This window comes from Pygocentrus nattereri, chromosome 2 (assembly GCF_015220715.1).
Source record: "Pygocentrus nattereri isolate fPygNat1 chromosome 2, fPygNat1.pri, whole genome shotgun sequence".
Classification (NCBI taxonomy): domain Eukaryota; kingdom Metazoa; phylum Chordata; class Actinopteri; order Characiformes; family Serrasalmidae; genus Pygocentrus; species Pygocentrus nattereri.
In genome coordinates this window covers 34,090,588-34,113,230 of record NC_051212.1, presented here as the reverse complement: position 1 = coordinate 34,113,230, position 22,643 = coordinate 34,090,588, and the positions used below count along the sequence as shown (strand labels likewise).

Genomic DNA, 22,643 nt, shown 5'->3' with positions numbered 1-22,643 from the left:
GAAAGTTAAAAATATAAAAAGCCTTGGAAACAGTGTGAACTTTCTTCGTGAGAAAATTTGTTAACCTTCTTTTCCAGAACAAGGCATGAATCCCGAAACTCTCGCGAGAAAAATCTCCCCGAATTCCGAGGTTGCCACGTTACGCACGTTCCACTGCGAGGCGGGTTTGGAGGCGCGCGCATCCACACGCCTCACGCGCCGAGGAGGAGCTGAGATGTGATTGGCTTCATCAGGCGAGAGCTCCGCCCACCTCCCTGTCCGCAGGCGCGGATTGGACGACATCCCTGTCTGTCACTCTCGCACGGTTTTCCCTCAACTGCTCAGAGTGGAGCGAGCCGCTGATTTGATCGGCCTCTGTCCTGCTGCTTACAGAAGAAGCCCGTGATTCTAGAGTAAGGAGCGAGTTTATGGTCAGACCTCGCTGCGGTTCGCCTCTGTTGTGATGGGCCATAAGAAACCTGCTCGCAGCCAGGCTAAGAAAGGTAACTGTGCCCCTTTTCTCTGTTAGCCTGCATAAGCACGAGTGTGGTGAGGAGTTGATGGTGATGCGCGTATCGCTGCTGTTCTGTCCTACGAGCTTCCAGCTCTTAAAGCTACACCTGTGTTTACATACACGCTCCTCTTCTCTCTCTTACTGATACTACGACTCAGAACAGAGACTTCAGGTCAGTGAAGCCAGGGCTAAAGCAGGCTGTACTACATGTGTCAGGGTGTCCAACGCACCCTCTGCCCTGTAACTTCGTCGCTGTAACACCTACCGAGTCGTTGTTCACGAGGCTGAAGTTGGCTGCTTGATCGAATTTTCCGTTCCACCTTAAATTAGTTATCATAACGCCAGAGGCGCCAGAATGTGACTGCTGCGCTTTTTAAGGTGGAGCGGAAAACTCGAATAAGACGCCGCGGTGTGTAGGACAGTAAATGTAGAGAAGCCGAGCTGTTTCTCAGAAGAGCTCCTGCTGTTGTAGATGTAGTTTTGGGCGCAGATGGTTTCTAAACGTTTCTGGTCGGTCTGCCAGCCTGCGGGGGGCGCTTTTACTCCCAGACTTCCTTGGATTTCCTGGTTTTCCATGTTGCTGGCTCGGGCCTGTGTAAATTCTGCAAGAATGAGCCAAGAGACTTCAGTCTAGTCTACATAAAGAGGAATTGGCTTTACCTCTGCTGAGCAGTTGTTTTGGTTTTGTACCCGTTCCGCAAAATTCTGGTCTGATGTGCTTCATTGCATCCAAACTGATCTGTTCGATGGCGAGGAAGTGGTCTATGGTCTGTGCTGTTTTAACCTAGTTGCGAGAGAAGAGATGTAAACAAGTACACTCAAAGGTTGTGCTTCAGAGGTCCTAGATATAGCTGGTAACACCACAAGATGCCTTTGCATGATTAAAGGGTTCTTTGTATTATGAAAGGCTCCTTCAGATTGATGGAAAATGCATTTTCTTGACTGAGGAACCTGAAGCACCAGCTTTTTAAAGAGTGTTTTGATTTTATGTTTTTTGTTGTTAAATTCTATAAATATAGCATACAGTTACCGGGAATACACATTCAGAAAACAGGAGTTAAATATGTGTTCAATATTCAGAATACAGTTCTTGTTTATTAACTATTTTGAAATCAGAACATGTGGCTTGTATGTGTTACTCAACATATGTTTTTGCTGAAGTCTAGATTGATTAAGCAATATAATGAGCCGGCTGATGATGTCAGCATTACTAAACACTTTTGAGGAGAAATTGAACCAAACAGTCTTATCAGTAGTGGACATGTTCACAAGTGATACGCTGAGCATTGGTCGACTTAATGTGAAAGCTGAAATTAACTGACAATCACATTGCAACTGCACACTTGAATTCAATTTCTGAGGGGAACCTGAAGGGAAATGTATGAGTATGTTACCCGCTTCAACACAAACAGCTGATGGTTAACTAACATGTGCCACAGTGGAGCAGGTGAATTCGAACAAGATGCTGGTAAATGTCCTTCTCAGAAAATATTATCAACTTTAAAGAATTATTAGGATAATTTGATGGCCTAAATATGTTTATTGAGGGTAAGTAGTAATATTAAGTGGAGTCTGTACTGAATTAACATTAACACAGTAAATGGTTTTAAACACTAGTTACTACGCTGCACTAATGACATGCGAATGCTCGGTAAGACTGCTCAGTGGGTAGAATGCATTGTTGGATCACCAACGCTTCAGTCTTACATTTCTTGCTCTGACTGCGGTTGATGCTGCAGAGGTGACAGAGTTTGCCGTTCTGATGTCTCCATATTCAGCGATGTCGCACTTCCTTTCACTAATTTTTAGGACTGTGAGCTGCGTCCCCACCACTGTTGCTCAGGTAACCAGTTCAGATCGTCTTCTAGGTTTTTTGGCAGTTGGCAATCTTGTCGTGGTGCATTACTACTGCTTACTGGACTGGATAATGGAGCACCAATATCAGGATTTAACATTTACCACCTAAAGGAGACTATCAGGTTATTAAACAAGGACTGTGATGTAATGGGAGAATTATCCATTAAAAGAAGAAGAAGAAGAAGAAAAGAAAACAACTAATTTTTTCAAACAACCATGTAATTTTCAGAAATCTAATCAACTTTCCTCCCATATTCCCTGTTATATCTTGCAAAAACGTCTTGATTGTTAACGTATCTATTTCGCCATAATCAGCAAACACCTCTTTCCTTTCGTTTTCTCATATTTTGCAATGTATTAATACATGCTCCACCGTCTCAGGCTGCTCAGTGTGTACATTGACCAGTTAAATGTTTTCCAATCCTGAATGAAGAATGATTTAGCCCACTGTGTCCGATAGGTAACCTAGCTGCAGTTTCTTCCTCCTGTCAGTTTTCAGTTGTCACTCTGGGTTCTTCTTGTTTTTGAATATTATAAAGATGTCTCCCTCTTATTTCCTTATCCCAAACTTTCTGCCATATCTTGATTGCGTTAACTCGTTTTTGCTTCTGATTTCCCTGACAGTACTTTAACTTCATCGTGCCCCAATTTGAAGCCTTGTTTTGCTAGTTTGTCTGCAACCTCATTTCCTTCTACCCCTACATGTGCTGGTACCCACAGGAAACTAATGGGCAACCCCAAATGCTGTAGCCTAAGAAGGATCTTACAGTATATCCACCCTAGCCGACAGCCGGCTGTTTGTAAGGCTTTGTAATGCTGCTGGATAGTCTGAGCAGACTGCTGTTCTTACTTGCTGTTTTAAACGGTCCTTTATGGTCAGAACATGACAAACACTCACCAAACAGTGGAACATTTCACAAGTCTGTCATGGGACAGTGGTAGAAAGTTTCAGGTGAGCTGTTTTTACCAGCTGGAAAAGCACTGAGGCAATTTTTTGTAATAGTCATACGTTAAGAAAAACAGATTATTTTTACCTGTCTGGTGACGAGCGCTCAGGTATCCTGTTACTAATTCTGAACAAGTGGCCAAAAACAGTGTTAAACTGTTTAGTTTCTCAACAGCATCAGTTCAGTACGAACAGCAAACATTAGCTGGCTCAGTAGGTCAGTGACAGATCACACGGCCTTACCGCCATCACTCCCACCACATCACAGCATTCAGACACCAGCGAGCAGATGACTGGGTTTCTCTGTGCTGTCGTCGTAGTTTGAGGGGTGAAGCGCAGTATATCAACACCAGACAAACTGAGTCCTTCTTTTAGGTATAATTAAACTGAAAACAGCGCTTTTTTGTCTTGTTTGATCTACAGTGTCGTTAATTCTCCGTGTTGTCTGAGTGACGGAGCGCTGCTTCAAATTAGCCAGCTGCTAAAACACCTAGTTAGCCTGGGAAGCTAGTTAGTATTCACCCACTCTCACAACGCCCCACAGCGTCCTCAGTTTACTTTCATTTAAATCAGGGCTGTAATCCGCATGAACCCACTTCGTTCTTTCACTTTTGCTGCTTGGGAATGCACTAAAACTAAAATATGAGTTTTTGAGCGCTGTAGTTGTGAGGAGCAGATGTGATGTAACGCTGCTAAAGCTTGCCAGGATGTGGAGAAAGAGGTGAGTTCACTGGAGGACAGCAGAACTACGACACTTATCACATCACTCACACTCGGTCACAGGAGAACAGACCGCCAGTCGCTCCACTCAGACAGGGAACGTATAACTCTGTGTTTCAGATGTTGCTAAAGTACACTGCTCAAAAAAATAAAGGGAACACTTAAACAACACAATATAACTCCAAGTAAATCAAACTTCTGTGAAATCAAACTGTCCACTTAGGAAGCAACACTGACAATCAATTTCACAGCTGTTGTGCAAACGGAATAGACAACAGGTGGAAATTATTGGCAATTAGCAAGACACACTCAATAAAGGAGTGGTTCTGCAGGTGGGGACCACAGACCACTTCTCAGTACCTTTCTGCTTTCTCGCTGATGTTTTGCTCACTTTTGAATGTTGGTGGTGCTTTCACACTCGTGGCAGCATGAGACGGACTCTACAACCCACACAAGTGGCTCAGGTAGTGCTGCTCATCCTGGATGGCACATCAATGCGAGCTGTGGCAGGAAGGTTTGCAGTGTCTGTCAGCGTAGTGTCCAGAGGCTGGAGGCGCTACCAGGAGACAGGCCAGTACACCAGGAGACATGGAGGAGGCCGTAGGAGGGCAACAACCCAGCAGCAGGACCGCTACCTCTGCCTTTGTGCAAGGAGGAACAGGAGGAGCACTGCCAGAGCCCTGCAAAATGACCTCCAGCAGGTCACAAATGTGCATGTGTCTGCACAAACAGTGAGAAACCGACTCCATGAGGATGGTATGAGGACCCGACGTCCACAGAGGGGGGTTGTGCTCATAGCCCAACACCGTGCAGGACGCTTGGCATTTGCCAGAGAACACCAGGATCGGCAAATTCGCCACTGGCACCCTGTGCTCTTCACAGATGAAGGCTGGTTCACACTGAGCACATGTGACAGACGTGACAGAGTCTGGAGACGCCGTGGAGAGCGATCTGCTGCCTGCAACATCCTTCAGCATGACCGGTTTGGCAGTGGGTCAGTAATGGTGTGGGGTGGCATTTCTTTGGAGGGCCGCACAGCCCTCCATGTGCTCGCCAGAGGTAGCCTGACTGCTATTGTGTACCGAGATGAGACCCTCAGACCCCTTGTGAGACCATATGCTGGTGCGGTTGGCCCTGGGTTCCTCCTAATGCAGGACAATGCTAGACCTCATGTGGCTGGAGTGTGTCAGCAGTTCCTGCAAGATGAAGGCATTGAAGCTATGGACTATCGCCCGTTTCCCAGACCTGAATCCGATTGAGCACATCTGGGACATCATGTCTCACTCCATCCACCAACGCCATGTTGCACCACAGACTGTCCAGGAGTTGGCAAATGCTTTAGTCCAGGTCTGGGAGGAGATCCCTCAGGAGACCATCTGCCACCTCATCAGGAGCATGCCCAGGCGTTGTAGGGAGGTCATACAGGCACATGAAGGCCACACACAACACTGAGCCTCATTTTGACTTGTTTTAAGGACATTACATCAAAGTTGGATCAGCCTGTAGTGTGTTTTTCCACTTCAATTTTGTGTGTGACTCCAAATCCAGGCCTCCATTGGTTAATAAATTTGATTTCCATTGATGATTTTTGTGTGATTTTGTTGTCAGCACATTCAACTTTGTACAGAACAAAGTGTTCAATGAGAATATTTCATTCATTCAGATCTAGGATGCGTTATTTGAGTGTTCCCTTTATTTTTCTCGCTAATCGTATCGCAAAACTCGGAAGTGCGCCCTCTCCTGGTGACAGCGGAGTAGTTTTCCTTGCAGTAGAAAATGCCACCTGGGGTGTTGCTGAACGTGGAAGTGTGATTGAGTGGTTTATTATATCAAATATCGATAAATGTACTGCTCTATCGAGGAAAAGTTATCACAATGATTGTCCTTATTGTTTTATCGCTCAGACCTAGTAGTAGCATTTTGCCTATTTCCACTTGTATTGCAGGATAAAGAGAGGCCCTGAAAGCACCTCAGCAAGCCCTTAATGCCTGTGTCTGAACTACATCCTCTTTATTTAATAGTGTTATTGATGCTGAACCATGTGCATAGTCCAGGGCTGATTGTATTAAAGAGAAAAAGACAGGAGGCTGAGCTGGAGGTGGCGGAGATGAAGATGCTGAGATTTTCGTTGGGAGTGACAAGGATGGACAAGAGAAATGAGCAGATCAGAGGGACAGTGAAGGTGGAGCAGTTTGGAGATAAAGCCAGAGAGGCCAGGTTGAGATGGTTTGGACATGTGTTGAGGAGGAATAGTGGATATATTGGGCAACGAATGTTGGAGATGGAGCTGCCGGGTAGAAGGAGAAGAGGTAGACCTCAGAGAAGGTTTATGGATGTGAAGGTGTGACATGGAGATGGTTGGTGTGAAAGTAGAGGAGGCAATGGATAGGGCAAGATGGAGGCAGATGATCCGCTGTGGCGACCCCTAAAGGGAGCAGCCGAAAGAAGAAGATATTTGTCCCGCGCCTGGCGGCTCGCACCCGGGTGACATCATGCTAAACATCACACATTCATTATGGTTTTGTCCTTAGACACTTGATTTATTAATGTGCCTCTTAAATGTGAACTGGGAGTCCATCCACATTCCTACGTAGCTAATTTCTGATACCTGTTCTAAGTTTTGCCAATACAATTTTAACTGAATATGAGTTGCTTTACTCTTTTTTTTTTTTTTTTTTTTTTTTTTTTTTTTTTTTTTTTTTGTAAAATAGATAACCTGGGTCTTGCTTACTGAGATTCTGACTCATTAGCCCAATTCACCACGTGTCGAGCTGGACCTTCTTTTTGAGTCTGTGTGTATGACACCAACACGTAAAAACCAACTGACCCGAAAAAATGACCCGACAGCTTCACAGCTTTCACGCTTTACAGAGAGACTGATAGCAGCACACAAACACTATATTTTAGCAGATTTTTTTTCCTCTTCACTCACTTATGCAATTTCTTTTAATTTTAGCAAATAAATTTTACATAGTGCAGCCTTTTATTTCACACACTGTGCTGCGCTAACAGGACTAATCGTGCTCTATTTGTAATCAAACAAGCAGTTATTGGGTGCAGATGATCTCCACAGTATACTCAGAAAAGCATATTGTGACCTTAATCATGATAAATATTGTCATTGTCTGTGAAAGATATGTTAGTATCTGTTTTCTAGCATCTGTACCATAAGTATTGTATCATAATACAAAATCTTAACATGTTGTGAAATTGTGTGTGGTTACAGTCCTCATGAATCAGATTCTTTCCAGTGTTTTCCACTGATATCTGCCCAATATTGATACGTTCATCATGTCATTTCACTCGACTAAAAATTTACATAAACTCATAAAAGATGTTGCATATAAAACACAAATTTGTTAGAATTTTAAATAACTGGTTTATTATTATCTCTTTACTGTGTCATGAAGTTGGTGAGGCAGCTCTGACTTGGTGAAACATGCTGGACTGAAGTTTGAAAACTGAGTAGACAGAATGTTCTAGTTATTTCTACGTAACATGTCAGCTATTTCATATTCTAAAACCATGGAGGTGCGTGGGCGTGCGCGCGTCTGTGTCTGTGAGTGTGAGAAAGTGCATGTGTATGAGTGTGTGATCATACTAGTTTCCCGATTTTCTTTCTGATATAGCAGAAGCTTTACACGTCCGAGTTTGAGCCAGTCCGATTGTTCAGCGGAAAGAGAACCTGCTCACGTTTATGCATGCCCAGAGTGTGTGCGTGTGTGTGCGTGTGAGTGAGTGAGAGAGAAGCTCTGCCACCGCTGCTCGTCTCCATATGAGGCCCAGTAGAGAGTGATGTGGTGACAGCCACACTAAAAATACTCGGCAGGCAGAAGCGTATATCGAGTTGCAGCTGAGCCAGCGAGCACCGTTTCGTATGAGCAAAAAAAGACTTGCTTTTCCCTTGCAGCTTTCTTCAGGATCACTAGTCTAGGAACCTGCTGGAATGGGAGAAACTAAAGCAGATGGAACCAAAATGGTAAACGTAGCAGGTAAAATAATGTGCAGATTGACGTGAAACTGACTGGTATGGCATGTGTGAGGACTTGCTTGCCTGTTACGTGGAGTGTGTTTCCCTGTTTTTGTGTCTGTGTGAATTTACACATACTTGGCCTCATGATGAGTGAGGTTGCTTCTTGGGAAACTTTTCTAGTATACATGTTGGGCCGTAATTCACTAACAGAGCATCATTCACAAAGTTACCAACTTTGTTCACAAAGCTGTTTTGTGTTGTGCTCTCTCGCTGTCTTTCTTACTTTATTTATACTGAGATGCTGATAGTAGCTATTTGTCCATTTTTGGTTGTCATAGCATCTCAAATGAGTTTGCAAAGTGATCCTAAAGTGATTTGGCTTTGGATCACTTCATTCATTGCTTTCCCCAATTATGGTGCACCTGATGGACAGTTTAGGACACGCCCATTGTATTATTACTCCTTCCTCTGTCAGTGTCAGAGCAGCGAAATTAAGCAGTCATAGAAAGTCTCTGTATTGTGTGAAAAGCTATATATGTGTGTGTGTGTGTGTGTGTGTGTGTGTGTGTGTGTGTGTGTGTGTGCGCACGTTTGGTATTGTAGCACAAAGGTGACCTTGTCAGCAAAATATAGGCTGTGTTATATGATCCTGATGTTATTTTCTAAGCCTTTGTTCACTTCATCTTGTTTAAGTGCATTCAGCTGCATGCAGTACTCAAGCTCTGTCACAGTTTTGCTCCTAGCTCCCAAAACACCAACACAAAGCCATTAAAGTCAACCTTAAACAAAGTTGACCCTTGTTACCCTGTTAGTTATTGTCCCTGCTCATACATGATTTATTACATCATTTGGTTGGTATAGCGAAGAAGGTAACAGCGCTGCTCTCCATGCGGCGACTGGGGTTTGACTTCCCGTGCTGGTAAGAACACCAACAGTCGTTAATAGGGATGCAAATTTTGGCAAATTCTTTTGACCATTAACCGGTCATAATTTGTCATTGATTAGCTGTTAACCGACAAAATTGCTGACACAACCCATGAACAAAAAACACCCCACATTGTTATGTTAACTTCATACATTTGTTTTTCTCCTCTCTGGTAAAGTTACAATTTTGGATATATGAGGTTTTATTTAGCATTGCCAGGACTTTAAGTGAATATGCAGAGCTTAAACAACAATTAAAATAAAGTAGGTAGCTCACTACTTTTAAGCTTTTTCTGTAATGGGACTAACTACACAGGCTAGCTGTTAGCTAACAAAACACATTTGCAAGTCAAAGTTGTGATAGTGCTGTAATCTCAAACATTTTTACAAATTTGTTTGTTAATTGATTAGTCATTAAAATCCATTGTCCTTGGGCAAGACTCCTAATGCTCCATTCACCTACTTCTGTAACAAGACTAAATTGTAAGTCGCTCTAGATAAGAGACTCTGCAAATGCATAAATGTAAATGTAAATAATTTGAAAGACAAACAATAATCTTCCATCTAAATTGAATGACTTTTCTGGAAGCTGAATTAGAGCTAAAATGTGAGCTGTCTGCTGAGTCCTGAGGACTGGTTTGGGGTTGAATAACAACATCCTTTACTTTTCTTGGAATTAATTACATTGAGGTCCATTCATGACATTTGCTTGGTTTTATGTACCAAAAATGGCCTCTCTTTATCCCTCTGCATTAAACAGGCTAATTTTTGATGGTATCTTTAGGACTAATACATGTAAATGATCTTTGATCTGACTGGCTACCTGTACTGTCCATCATTCATAAAGAAGTCCAATCTGAAACACTCCTTATAACTTCACAATGTATGTGGTTAAAATATATATAAAATATAAATATAAAATTCTATAGAATATATAGAATGCATTGGTTTTAAAGGCCTCACCAAAGCAACGTATTCAGAATGGGCTGTTTTTTGCAGCTTACTTTCCATGTATGGCCTGTGATTGAATTGTATGCTTACATTATACATGAAATTCTTTTATTCTGAAAAATGAGTAATTTGGTTTTGCACAATATGAGACCTTTTAAAGGAACGTTCTGGAGGAACGGTCTATACCACATACAGTATTGTCACAGCTTTTTGCTGTTCTTAGTAAAATAGTAGAACACTCAAAACTCATTTGTAATTAAAACCAAGGTTAAAAATAAGGTTAAAAACACCAGAATATTCCTTTAAACCCATCCTCTGTGCCCTCCTGCATACAGTTCTTACTTTAGCTGTAAGCCTGTTAAAGAACATCCCATTCAGCAAACAAATAACATCACTCTCGCACTGACTAGGCCACAGCAGCTTCCTTATAAAGAAACTTTTTTTTTTCTTTCCTTACACTTCTTGCAAAAAAAAAAAGGAACTTCACACAATATAAGCACAAACTGTGTACGTATGCGTCTATGATTGTGTTGTATTATTATCTGTTTTTCTTCACAGAGCCCCAGGCAGTACCTGCTGTCAATAAGAGCGCTAAGAAGGCAGAGGGAAACTCTATCTTCAGCTGGCTGATAGTGCTGGCTCTGCTGGGTGCCTGGATTTCTGTGGCTGTTATTTGGTTCGACCTGGTTGAATACAACAGCGTTGTAGGTAGGATGGGTCTTCTCTGTTCTGCATCCTGCCATGTGGCTATGAGTCTCTGTGAGTCTTAAAAAGTATGCAACAGGTCACTGTGCACTAAACATTTTATGACCGCTCATATAAACCTACTTAGATATTAGTGAAGGCTGATTTTATAAACTTCACTGTTATGTTGACAGAACACCAATGCCAAGTGACATCGGTTTTTGCTGAGATTGGGTTGTGTCATAGCACTGTCTGGGTGAAATGGCACAGCAAGCAATGATGGCTGAGTTTTTAGTGGCATTGTTTCAGTTTTACAGTTTGTCACTATGTTTCGATTAGTGTCTATTTCCCATGTAATTCTTAAACTACTATACTATACATTTCAGTGCTTACAAAATTTCTATCCCATTTAGTTCCTAAGGCCAACTCAAAAATGACCTGAATCTGTTCATCGAGGTCATTTTTCCATGAGAATTAAATATTGTGTATAGTAAGGACATTTTTTATGGGACCTCCACCAAGAGAGAGAAAAGACATGACGACATGAAGCAGTGGTTTAACTGCCGGGACGTTCAGCAAAAAAAAAAATAACCTGCAAAAACTGTTAATTTTACTTACAAGCCAAATAACATAAAATATACATAACTCATTTTAGTGTTTAGGCATTACCATTAGGATTTATAACATCTTATAAACAGCTAAATGAATCACTCTTTACTTAATGGTTGGAGAAAACATATATATATATATATATATATATATATATATATATATATATATATATATATATATATATATATATATATATATATCTCATCACAGTGTCATGGCAGTGCCATAGTGATCACTAAAGATATTATAAGAATAAATGTGATACTCACTTTACTTAAGGGGCAAATAACATAACTCTGCCCTTACCATACTAGGCATTGCCATAGGGCTTCATAAAAATACACTACATTGCCAGAAGTATTCACTTGTCTGCCTTCACACAAGTATGAACTTGAGTGACATCCCATTCTTAATCCATAGGGTTTAATATGATGTTAGCTCACCTTTGCAGCCTTAATAGCTTAAACTCTTCTGGGAAGGCTGTCCACAAGGTTTATGAGTGTGTTCATGGGAAATTTTGGCCATTCATCCAGAAACGCATTTGTGAGGTCAGGCAAGAGGTTGGACGAGAAGGCCTGGCTCTCAGTCTCCGCTCTAATTCATCCCAAAGGTGTTCTGTCAGGTTGAGGTCAGGACTCTGTGCAGGCCATTCAAGTTCGTCCACACCAAACTCGCTCATCCATGCCTTTATGGGCCTTGCTTTCTGCACTCGTGCGCAGGCATGTTGGAACAGGAAAGGCCCAAACTGTTCCCACAAAGTTGGGAGCATGAAATTGTCCAAAATCTCTTGGTCTGCTGAAGCATTAAGAGTTCCTTTTACTGGAACTAAGGGGCCGAGCCCAACTCCTGAAAAACAACCCCACACCATAATCCCCCCTCCACCAAACTTTACACTTGGCACAATGCAGTCAGACAAGTACTGTTCTCCTGGCAACCGCCAATCCCAGACTCGTCCATCGGATTGCCAGAAGTAGAAGTGTAGCTCATCACTCCAGAGAACACGTCTCCGCTGCTCTAGAGTCCAGTGGCAGCGCTTTACACCATTGCATTCAATGCTTTGCATTGCGCTTGGTGATGTAAGCCTTGGATGCAGCTACTCAGTCATGGAAACCTATTTCATGAAGCTCTCTGTGCTGTTCTTGAGCTAATCTCAAGATTAGATCCCATGAAGTTTGGAAAGTTGGTGACCTCTGTGCGCCTCAGAATCCACTGACCCCGCTTTTTTTTATTTTCATTTATCATTTTACGCGGCCCTTCCATTTCGTAACTGAGTTGCTGTCGTTCCCAATCGCTTCCACTTTGTTATAATACCAATGACAGCTGACTGCGGGCTATTTAGTAGCGAGGAAATTTCACGACTTCAGGAACACCTGAATTCAGTGATTTGGATGAGTGAATGAATACTTTTGGTAATATAGTGTATCATGAACACAGTTATTACACTCACTTTACTTAAGGGCTAGAGAAAACATGCATAGCACTGTTGTGACAAAGTAACCATATTAAAGTATTCAAAACATAATGCCGTTAGTGTTTTTTTTTTATTCCAAGTGCTACAAAGTCAAGGGTGTCAAACTCAGCCACTAAAAGGGCCATATTTAAAAAAACCTCAATAAGTCAGTGGGCCAGCTGTGTTTTTATTTTATTTTTACTTAACACTTTGCCATGATCCCAGCTGGCCATTGTTTATATGAAATATGCCAAAACTACAATGGCAGAAAATGGGAACTGAATACTTGAACGATTCAAAAATAATTTTAAATAACAACAAATTGTTTTATGTAAAACACTAGACTACATTAGCTGCAGAGAACTATTAAACCTCTTTAATGTTCCCAGTGTACAGTAGATTTTCAAAAAACTGCCAATTTTGAACTTGATTTTTATATCTGCTTACTTGTCAAGATGTGTTACATGTTTGACATACCAAAATATACTGAGCTACTTGGCCAGCTGTCATAACATGCTAGGTCATTTCACCCCAGATAGACACTGTCAACGAAAAGCTGTATACATGATATGCCAGTTTGGGAGTGAGGTTAATAAAAGCAGCCTTTATATCACTGGTGTTTATTGGAATAAAACTTTCTAAATGTTGATGCATGTTATTTCATTTGGCATGAAAAGCTTATGTAGTTGTCATGAAGCCTTATGACCATGACCTACAGTAGGATACTAAATAATGTCCATGCTGTGTCGCCACTGTAGCTGTTATTGTTTCTGAACAATCTCTTCTGATAAAATGCAGGTCTCTTTTCTCTGTTTTATCTCTACAAAATTCTAAAAAGCACCTGCTGCCAGTTACACTGTCAAATTTTATGACAAACTGACCAACAGAAAAGGTCCGAAGTGACCTATGATAAAATATTGTTAAATTAACTTTTTACCGTTAAGAGAATTCTTTTTCCTTATTCCATAAAGTTACTATTTTGGAGACACAAGATTTTGACCTGACCATGGAAATCTGAGACTAATGTAGTAAGAAAGATTATGTTTAGTTGGATTTTGTGTTATAGACTGAGAATGCAGTGACAACACATGTCTTTCAATCACAGGTACGCTTGGAGGAGTTTATGATGCAGATGGTGATGGTGACTTTGATGTGGAAGATGCCAAAGTTCTCTTGGGTGAGTCTAAGTACTTTCTGTGTGTGTGTGTGTGTGTGTGTGTGTGTGTGTGTGTGTGTGTGTGTGTGTGTGTGTGTGTGTGTGTGTGTGTGTGTGTACCGTGCCAATTTGTGTTTTCTGCATGACTGACTAGGGATCTTGATTCCTAGTCCATAATTGTAGACAACTGCAAGATATATATGTGTCTGACTCCATGCCAGCTTATTATTAGAGAAGAAGTGCTAGAATCGTGCGAGATGTGTGTTTTTTTTTTTTTTTTTTTTTTTTTTTTTTTTTTTTTTTAGGGTGGTTATTAATTTATTGACAGAAGCTGTGGATCGGAGGTTTTGAGTGCAGTCCTCAGACTCAGAATCCTGATCAGTTGGTTCAAGTATATCGGGAGCTAACACAGCATGTCACAGCGTGTCATGAAAGACTGCACTGAAAACCTCTGCAATAGATTTACTGGTCAGTGCGGTGTACGATGACTAGTGGCTGTCTTCTTTTTTTTTTTTAACTGGCTTTCTTCCTGTGAGATACAATATGCTAATGTTAATCTTTCACATGTAGTTAAAAAAAAGCATCTACTAACCACATGCCTTTTGCAGTTCACAGCAAAGAACCGTTTTCTAAACATACAAGGCTCTCTCTGAAAAACTCTTCTGATATCATTTTCTTTTTTTTTTGCATCTGTGGTTCACACATGTATAGCACATCCTTCAAAAGCGGAAATGGTCTCGGACTTGCTGTCTAGTTGCTCGTCACCAGTGAGACCACAATGACTAAGAACATCCCTAAGGCCTGTTACTGCAGCAGTTCCCTTTATTTATGTAAACTACACCAAAATATAAGCAACCCAAACTCTATGAATGATCATATGGTGTTAAAACTCAGGAACATGTTGATAGAGGTGGCAATATGAAAAAAATATAACGATCATGGTGCTTTAAGACATTCTCAAAATACACAATGTCCCTCATGATGTTTCATTTTCATAAGTTGGAACAGATAAAAAAGAACCAGTAGTGCCACATTTAAAATAATACTATCAAATTAACAGTGAGTGAAGGAAAGTAGGCCACTAAGAAGGTATTGACACATGAGGCTGTCCTGCTTCATTTTTAGTATTAAACTAAAATTTACATTCTCAGCAAATCTGTTTAGTAGTGAGAAGCAGAGCTGGACAGATACACCCATTTATATTCACTTTTCATTGTTATGTATATGTGTATATCTTTTTAAGTTATATATGTGCGTGTAAAAATCTTTTTAAAAGACTATTTTTTTCTAGAAAAGTATTATTTTTAAAACGGTTGGTTACTTGATTTTGCTTATTTAATGATTTGTCAGTTATTTTTAAGTACTGAAGATGAACAATACAGGACAGCCAGTCAGAATAGAGCTAATTAACATATATATCAAGCCTAAAGGCACAGTAACAGAAACGGCCTGGGATAAAAAGGAGGCGCAAGTGAAAAGGGTGGAGATGCATTGCTATGACTGCAGTGACGGTGCTTTCTTGTTGCTGTAATTTGCTTGGCTTTTTGTGGACCATAAAGTAGAAGAAAAATGTGAATCTCAATGCAAAATTTTACTAAAATCTTTCAGGGTCCAGAGAAACATTTCTGAACCAAAGTTCAGTGAAGACTTTTTCTTGTGTAATCTACTTCTCTTTGCTCTATTCCCCTCTCTTCTTTTCTTCCTCACGTACTTTTTTTGCTGTCTTTCTCACTTTTTGCACCTTCTTCTGTGCTACATAGGTTTGCCTGGCTGTTGTAAGGGTGGCAGCTCTGTGCAAAATATGAGCGCTGATGCTTTTGCAGATGAGCATTCTGATTGGTTAAAAAGCTTCCAGGCTTTACTCTGTGATGCGCTGGTTCTGTGTGAGGGAGGAGAAGATGGAGAGAGTGTTGTGGAGGAGGAGGCGAGGGCTGCTGGTATGTCATGAAGCTAGAGGGCATTAGCCCTGTAACTTGGGCTGCACTCCTGTAAGGCGGATATGTTTCTGCATTGAGGCTTTTATCAGTTCTGAGAGGCTCTCAATGTGCTCAGCATTTGAAGAATGTGCAGATGCATGCTCGTCTTTTAAAGTGTCTTAAAACGGAGTGAGTTTGCCATGGATTGATGAATGATGAACGAACTTCTGCTGCTGTGTGTTTGCCTGTGTGTAGCAGTTAGCCTCTTTTCAGTGTTTTTATGTTGCTTATTTTTCATTGGTGTGTGTGTTCATCAGAATTAGTTTTTCATATGAAAATGCATGAAATGTGTCATTGTTAACAGTCGTCTTCCGTGTGTGTGTGTGTGTGTGTGTGTGAGAGAGAGAGAGAGAGAGAGAGAGAGAGAGAGAGAGAGAGAGAGAGAGACAGTAAACTTGCTAGAGTTGCTTTGCTGCGAGATTGGAGGAACGTCAAAGGGGGATTCCACAGATTTTTTTCATACTTTCTAAATAACTCCGTCATTGAGGTAAAACGTTATGGGTTCTTGTGAGTGGTATGATGTGAATCATTTTATTTACTATCCAAAATGACCAGTGAACCTGCACATTTTGTTTTGGAGTTTTTGTGTGTGATTAATGGTAAAACAGTGGTAAATTATAACTCACTGCATGTGTCAGTCCATCAGGACTAGCCTTTAGGCCTAAACCTTTTCTCATATAAAATGATGTCTGGCATCAGACCCAACATTTATAACTTTTAAATGTAAAATCTGTCTATCAGAGAGCTTTAATAGACACTATACATTTCAGATGTCGTCTGGTACCCATCACCACTGCTGTAAACACTCTGAGTTGTTTCTCTAGAACAGAGCATTTCACATCTAAATGTTCTGAATGACTTTGTTTGCATTAAGTTTTTTGAGAAATCTGTGTAATTCCCCTATTATATATGAAGTTGTACTGTGTCCAACCAGAGACTATGAGTGAGGTGCAGAACTTCTTATGTGTCCTGTGTTATGTGTTATACTACACGAGAGAGAGGACTGTAGGCCTCAGCTGTTATAGTTGAACACAAGTGTTGCAGTTGTCTAATAGTTATTGACTGTGTTAGTTTTCTTTTATTGCCATTAGCATTTACTCCATTTGAATGGGAAGATTCTGGGGATTTTCCAAGAAATAAAAGCCCTGCTCAAGGTATTTCCTTAAAAATGCAGTCTGCAGCAGACTGGCATTTTACTTAGTGTAGTTTTAGATCAGGGGTGTCAAACATACCAACCTGTGTGCTGTTATTTTAAAAAATAAATATCCATCTGTCTGTCTGTCTATTTTCTGTCTGCTTATCGATCAGTCATCTTACTGACAGCACAAATCCCAAAGCAGTAACACACCTCATCCAGTAGAGGTCACTAATTCACAGCAGCCCTTTTCAGAAGCTCTTGGGAGAAGAATGTCATAGAACTGTCTTTTGTATTTTTTTTATCATTAATGTGCTTTACTTGATCCAAGTATTGCTACAAGTTATTGTAATCTGTCCCGGGATGTTTCCCTTTTCTTTCATTAAGTTTATTCGTTTGACACCTCTGTTGTAGATGCCAGCTGCATGTTTTTTTTTTCTTCCAAGAAGGGAGCGTGTGTGCATCTACACACGCATATTGAGTGTGTGTTGTGATAGAATGTGTATTGTTCATCCTCTGTAGTTTATTTTATGTGGTTGCTGCATGTTCACCAAGAAGAGTTCACACGTGTTTGAACACTGTCCACGTAGCTCCCATTGACTGATCACTGTTTTTGTTTTCTGAAAACACTGATGCCCACATGTCAGAGTGGGTGTGTGTAGGAGGATACATCCTCATGTAAGTTATTGAATAACTAAAATAATTTTTCCTTCTGAATTTAGAGGACACTCCTGTGAACACCAAGAAAAAAGGCGCAAGTAAAAAAGGTGCAGATGCATTTCCACAACTGTAGTGACCGTGGTTTCTTGTTGCTGTAATTTGCTTGGCTTTTTGTGGTTATTATATTCAATTTCTTGTGAGGTTGGCTCAACATCCTGAGACGCGCCTGTGTGTGTGCTCATGTTGGCATCTGTGAGGATCTCCAGTAGCATTACTGCAGCATCATTGTTCCTGGCTGTGTGGCTATTTTGAGCATATATTGACTAACTAATAAATTATGCATATTTGTGGTGGTGGGTTTTTTTTTTTTTAGCTAGCAATGGAACGAAACCAGCAAGTTCTCAAAGCATGCATGATGATGGTAGTTATGGTACAGTAACAGCTGGAACTTTGTTTTGGTTGGTGGGTTTTTGAATGGCTTTCCTTGTGTCTGTATAGTTTTGTAAGTCCTGCCTTGCAGTTTGGAGCTGTTCCACTCAAACACCACGTCTGTAAGAAAGTAAGAAAAACTCTCTAATGTCGAGGAGCCCTGATTAGATTACAATCAAAGTGAGCTGGTCACAACCCTAAAATTACGGCTTTGTTGTCTCTGGCAACTGCACTTCTAACATCTATGTTTGCAGAGGTGGGTACTACTTATTGAGCTCCATGTACTCAAGTAAAGTTTTGAAGGGTTTCTACTTTCCTCTTTATTTTTAAATGATGATCATTTTAACTCTTCTACTTGTTTTAGTGAGGAAAGTAATTACATTTTACTTCGTTACACTTTAATCATTAACTTTTTGAATCTGTACTGCTTTGTGACTGGTCACACCTCTGACGTTTGAGGTTGAATACAGGTTTAGACTTTTCTGTCCACCTCGGTATAGTTGTTAATGTACTGTCTTACATTTTATTACCCCGTGGTTGAGGTTGAACAGGGTTGGAAATTAATTGACTGCATTATCTCCAAACATATGTGCAAGTAATGTCTAACCATTTGTTTTTAAGTGACTGGTTTCGGAGGCAACTGAGATACCATTATATTATAAGTCACCACTATAAGAGCCAGTATAAAAATAGGAAGCATGGCACAATGCCTGTAATCAGGTTTGCATGCTAAATGGTGTAACACAATATAAATTCCTTGTGGCTAGTAATTGCTGTTCCCTGACCATGATTACATGCATGCTAATCAAGAGAATATGCAACGCTATTTTGAAAATTGCGGTGTCTGTTATAATAAACATGACAGCCACTTATTAACGCTAAAATTGCAACAGATTTCTCATACCCTTATTCACATAATTTAAAGTACAGACCACTTTGTTTTGACTTGTATGATGTTTATTAGGAAAAAATAACTTGCAGAAAACATGCCAGATATGTTGCATATGTATGCATGTGCAGATAAATTTGACTGTAGGACCTTTCTTTAGGACACATTCTGACCAGCAGACAGTGTTCTCTTAGCAAAGTTGAGGCATGAGACAAATAAAAAAAAAAAGGGGGGGGGGGGGGGGGGGGGTGTCAGCAACTCTGAGAATAATGCTACATTTCTGTTGAATTTTACCAGTAACACTATTTTAAACCCCCCACAAAAAAAAAGCGTACAGACGGCAGAAATATTACTCTGAGTCTGTTGAATCAGTCTGTTGTTTTAATTGAAGGTGTAAAATCATGATTTTAAATCTTAATTACACTCTTCTGTGCATGAAATTAAGGTCAATGATGTTGTCTGCCCCTCTCATACCACAGTTGAAAATCATAAAGAAGATGCAGCTGAGAGAACTCGAGGTACTTGGCATGAGCTGTGCTGATGATTGTGTGTGTGGAGCTGCATTGTTGATTTAAAAGACTTCAGGATTCCATGTCTGTAATAATCTTAAGGTCATACTAATGCATTTGATGTGCATTTAACATATTAGTGATTTATCATGTTATGGTTTCCATTTAAATAACTAAGCAAAAACTTCTATTTAATTCATAAAATCTTACAAAATTTTGAAGCTGTGCTCCAAACACTTTTTAAGTATTATTATTAAAATGTGCCGCAGCAGCTTCTGAATGAAATACTAAATTGAGTTGAACTGCTTACAGAATGTGTAAACTGAGCTGAAATATCTGGGCATAAATACAACATTAAGAAGAATAATTCACTTTAAATCAACTGGTTTCATGTAAATTTATTGGAGGACATCATTTTGATATCGGACTGCAAAATCTTTTATCTTTGAAATGTAATCATTCAGTCAGTTATACAATTGTATAGTTCATGTAGTATTGCTATATCTCTGTACCAAACCTAAGAATTACTCATTTCTGATATATTTATATGTGTGTATTATATTATAAGTTCAGAAAGGCTTCACAACTGAAAACCCAGTTTGGAGACCATTTGACATCACATTTTCTTCAAAACTTTTTCTATGAATAAGAACAGTTACGTCTTATGTAATGAAAACAGATATATCGTAATTCTTTCATGGTTTAATACATTTTGAACACAATATAAAGACATAGTAAAATATAAAGACATAGTAAAACAGTTCATAGAAAAACATTTGATTTTACATGACCCTGTAATACCCTTTCCTAGGAAGGCATATTTCCCTCTGTTTTGGTGTTTTATACATATGCACAAAATTACTGGTCATCAGTACTATTCTGCTGCAAGAAAGACCATGAAATTGGGATCGAGCATTTTACCCAAGTATTAAAAACGTTAAAGACACCAGCAACAGAAACTCGGAGTAAGGATGAAATCTGCTCCGGGCAGTGTTTCTCAGACCGTTCCTCAGTGACCCCCCCAGATGAACATTTTTGTAGTAACGCATAAGACAAGATACTTGTTAAGAGCCTCTACAGATCTCTTTTCTCGCAAATGTTATTTTTTGGAAATTTTACTGTTTCTTTATATTGTACTTATGTTTAAAAATGTATTAAACCATGAAGGTGATTTAGTACATATGTACATTTTATATGTTAAGATAGTCTTTTATTAGTCCCACAGTGAGGAGTGAGACATAACTGTCCTTACTCAGGACAGAAAAGGTTTGAGAGAAATTAGTTCATTTCTGTTTAGGTAACCATCAAAGTTGAAAAGATTCATGGTCTGAAAAAAACATTACATTCCTAAATAAATTAACTTTTTGTGGGTGTTTATTAAACCGAAAGTTATTAATGTAAAGAGAAACAATGTTATTTATAATTAGTTTATGCTGTGTTTCAGCTCAGTTGAATCGATCACTAAGTACTTTGAGTCAATATGCAATGTATGATGCAGTTCAGGAGTTGCTGGGCCAAAGTTAAAAGTATGTGGATTATAAACTATTCAGAGAACACTTTTGAGCTTTTGTATTGTAGCGTGAGTTTAGTAGAAGGTACTCCTGAAAATGTTTCATGAAAACCATTTCATGGAAATTAATGACGTGACCTGTCAGGCGCTAGGTGAGTTGCCTGACTGTGATCTATTGCTTTTATTTATTTATTTTCTCTTAACAGGCACAACCTGTTTTGCTTAGGTGTACATTATGGATGCATGATAAGGGAATTCTGGGCTGTTGCTAATATCCAGTAGTTTGCATGTAAACATCACTTGTTTCCGATGTCTATACTTAAACCTTTATAAATTGTAGAAATTGAATCTATGTCTACCAGAATTAGCTTTATAGAGAAATATGTCTTATTTGTAGAGAGTTAAAAATGCAGATGTTAATGTGGTAACTCAGCATCACCTGAACATCTGCTGTTTCTGAGCGGAAAAGGAAAGACTAGCTAAGGAGAAAGTGGAGAAAGAGAGATTGGAGTGCAGTAAATGCATGAAATATTAAACACTGTTTTAAACGTTGTCCAAATCTGCATGATGCTGATATTTTATGCACCTTTAGTGCACATAATATAAAGATCTGTCTGTGACCAGCATTGTGTGGCCTCACACTAACAGAGAATGTTTTGATTAACTTGTAGTCTCCTGGTTTAGTGGTGTAACATGAATGACGGTAACAGGCACAGAAGTGCCGATTTTTGAGGAGACTTTGTATGACCACTAACTCCTGTCATGAGCGTGAGCTATGTTTTTGCATAGATAGAGAAAATTTGCTTTTACAAATTAAGCACTTTTCCTCGTCTAGAGCGCTCTACCAGAGAAATTGGGCAAAAGCTGAAGGTCGCTCTGAAGGAGCAGCTTCGGATGATCCATGAGAAGATTGAGGCTAAAAAGATTGCTAAGATAGCACTGGCTGAGGTTCGCACCATTCTGGCTCGGGAAGAGGAGGAGAGGCAGGCCATCCTAACTGTTAAGAAAGCCAAAGAAGAGGCTGAGGCTAAACTGCGTAAAGCTGAGCAAGAACGTCTTGCCAGAGAGAAAGCAGAAAAGGAAAACGCTGAAAAAGAGAGGATAGCAAGAGAGAGAGCAGAAAAGGAGAGACTGGCTAAAGAAAAAGCTGAAAAGGAAAAGGCAGAAAGAGAAAGATTGGCTAGAGAGCAAGCAGAGAAGGAAAGAGCCGAAAAGCTAGCAAAAGAAAAAGCAGAGAAGGAGCGAGTAGAAAGTGAAAGGTTAGCTAGAGAGCAGGAAGAAAAGGAGAAAGCTGAAAAGGAAAGACTAGCTAAAGAACAAGCAGAGAAAGAGAGAGCTGAAAAAGAAAGGCTAGCCAAAGAGCAGGCTGAGAGAGAGAGAGCAGAAAGGGAACGATTAGCCAAAGAAAAGGCAGAAAAAGAGAAAGTGGAAAAAGAAAGACTAGCGAAAGAAAAAGCAGAGAAAGAGAGGGCTGAAAAGGAGAGACTGGAGAAAGAAAGACTAGCTAAGGAGAAGGCTGAAAAAGAGAGAGTGGAAAAGGAAAGGCTAGCCAAAGAAAAGGCGGAGAAAGAGAGAGCGGAAAAGGAAAGGCTAGCCAAAGAAAAGGCAGAGAAAGAGAGAGCCGAAAAGGAAAGGCTAGCCAAAGAAAAGGCGGAGAAAGAGAGAGCGGAAAAGGAAAGGCTAGCCAAAGAAAAAGCAGAGAAAGAGAGAGCAGAAAAGGAAAGGCTAGCCAAAGAAAAGGCGGAGAAAGAGAGAGCAGAAAAGGAAAG

General features: G+C 40.1%; 1 protein-coding gene across 4 annotated transcripts in view; it reads left to right on the top strand.

Annotated features, from left to right (window-relative positions):
• Nucleotides 1-302: 302 nt before the first annotated feature.
• The window catches only part of unm_hu7910 (un-named hu7910), a 41,621-nt gene continuing 19,280 nt past the window's right edge, over nt 303-22,643 (top strand). For 2 of the 4 annotated variants that reach the window (XM_017712445.2, XM_017712444.2), the window contains exons 1-3: nt 7,935-8,008; nt 10,423-10,572; nt 13,716-13,787. In XM_017712445.2, coding sequence (XP_017567934.1) covers nt 7,963-8,008; nt 10,423-10,572; nt 13,716-13,787 — 268 coding nt within the window. In that variant the 5' untranslated portion in view covers nt 7,935-7,962. Of the gene's footprint in view, nt 483-7,934; nt 8,009-10,422; nt 10,573-13,715; nt 13,788-22,643 lie in introns of those variants that run through there. The other 2 variants (XM_017712443.2, XM_037533261.1) reach the window with 2 other exon arrangements.